We start from the raw sequence: 1868 nt of genomic DNA, 5'->3' as shown, positions 1-1868 counted from the left end.
CACCGGCGGACCAACCACCGCGCCAGCTCTCGCCGTCGGCTTGTAAACGTGCGACGGCGGAGGACATGGCTCACTAGAATATTGCTCGCTGACGTCAGACCCCGACGGACTTCCTGGGATCATGTACAACCCGGTGGACCCCCCTCCGCCGCCGGATCCACCGCTGGCAGTCCGTTTCAGCGGCTGCTCCGCCGTCAGATCACAATCGTACCCTCCGTTGGTAGCAAAATCACAGTTCTGCCCTTCTCCACCGGGAACCATGGCGACGCACTTGCGCTTGAGCGTGGAGTTCCAATGGTTCTTGATGGCGTTGTCGGTTCGGCCGGTGAGGAGCCGAGCGATGGTCGCCCACTTGTTACCGAACCGAGCGTGGGCTCGAATGATGGTCTCGTCTTCCTCTGACGTGAAGGCTCGATGCTCCACCTCCGGCGACAGCTGGTTGCACCACCGGAGCCGGCAAGACTTGCCGGAACGACCAGGGATCGACTTGCTTATCAGAGACCAGTTCCTGGGACCGTGTTTCTCGACCAGCTTCTGCAACAGCTCGTCTTCCTCTGGGCTCCATGGCCCCTTTATCCTCTCCATTTCTCTCCGGCTCGGACCAGACATCTCCGATCTTGTTTAACAGAAATGTTCGGTCTTCTCCCTCTTCCTCTGTTTTTTTTTTTGGTCGGGAGTTTTAGAAGTTTTTTTTTTTTTTGGTTGCAGGGCGGTTGAGAGGATAAGACCGAGAGGGGGTATTTATACGGAAAGGAATGTCAAGGGTCACCGATTCAGCCGGTTACTTCTCACTGATTAACCGAAAGATTTTAACATTAAATATATTTTTTTAATTTATCTAAATTCTACTGTCTATATAATAATATATGCATACTCACATTATCAAATGTAAACTGAATCCGAGAAGAAAAAAATGCAATTTTATCCATAGAAATACGAAAGAAAACGCCATTGAAATAGCTCTATTGAGAGTATGTTATTTCTTCCAAAACTACTGTACATTGTATTTATACTTTCAAATTAAAAAAAAAAAAGACATAATCTATTTTTTTAATACGATCAGCGGTTGGATCGCGCGTTTTCTAGTGTTGGTGCGTTTGTTTACGGTGTGTTGATTGAAAGAGGAGAGAATCTTCCTGGTTAACGGTTTTGGACTTGGGATACAGCTGTATAAGGACACGTGTCAACAAATCGCTTCCTAATAATATTCAATGGAGCGTCAATTCCACTCTCCATCTCCCAAGTGGACCGTTTGTATTCAATCATTTCGTTTTCAATGAAATAAAAACGGTGAAGCCTTTTATATAGAATGGACCGACCTCATCCCTCTTTGTTCTCTTCCCCTTTAAATTCAAAATATACTGATATTTTGTACATGTTAACAATTCATGTGTTATATTTCTCTGTGATCTTTGCCCATCAACACAGGCAACAAACAGATAATTGGAAAATAAACTACTTTTTGCCTTAATAATGCATTGTATTGATAAATAATATTTGGTAAATTTTCAATGTTTACAAGTCATATTATATACTATTTTGATATTATGAGCTATTAAGAAAGATGATCTTCATTTTTATTTTTTTATTGTTCAACTAACAAAATAGCAATAACATAATTATGGTATGATGCTCCAATGGTGTGAGAACAAGACCATATAGAAAGGGTTAAGAAACCATATATATATATATATATATATATGGGTTAAAATAGCAGAGTAAAGAGATGCGCGTGGATGGCGCGTGGTTTTTTCCCCCGGAAATTGAAATTTGTGGGTAATAAAATCTAAAAATTGAAATACCAAAACTACAAAAATATCTAAAACCCTTGTGTATGTAAACATCACGTGCGTGCACACAAAAAATCA

The 1868-nt window shown here is 41.7% G+C and overlaps 1 protein-coding gene across 2 annotated transcripts in view; it reads right to left on the bottom strand.

Moving 5' to 3' along the window:
• Positions 1 to 712, bottom strand: part of LOC104819860 (transcription factor MYB44) — a 1841-nt gene extending 1129 nt beyond the window's left edge. The window contains exon 1 of one of the 2 annotated variants that reach the window (XM_010550132.1): positions 16 to 712. In XM_010550132.1, coding sequence (XP_010548434.1) covers positions 16 to 609 — 594 coding nt within the window. In that variant the 5' untranslated portion in view covers positions 610 to 712. The remainder of the gene's footprint in view (positions 1 to 15) is intronic. The other variant, XM_010550130.1, reaches the window with a different exon arrangement.
• Positions 713 to 1868: the final 1156 nt, after the last annotated feature.

This window comes from Tarenaya hassleriana, unplaced genomic scaffold, assembly GCF_000463585.1.
Source record: "Tarenaya hassleriana unplaced genomic scaffold, ASM46358v1 Cleome3, whole genome shotgun sequence".
In the NCBI taxonomy this organism is placed as follows: domain Eukaryota; kingdom Viridiplantae; phylum Streptophyta; class Magnoliopsida; order Brassicales; family Cleomaceae; genus Tarenaya; species Tarenaya hassleriana.
This window is presented reverse-complemented; position numbering and strand designations above follow the sequence as displayed.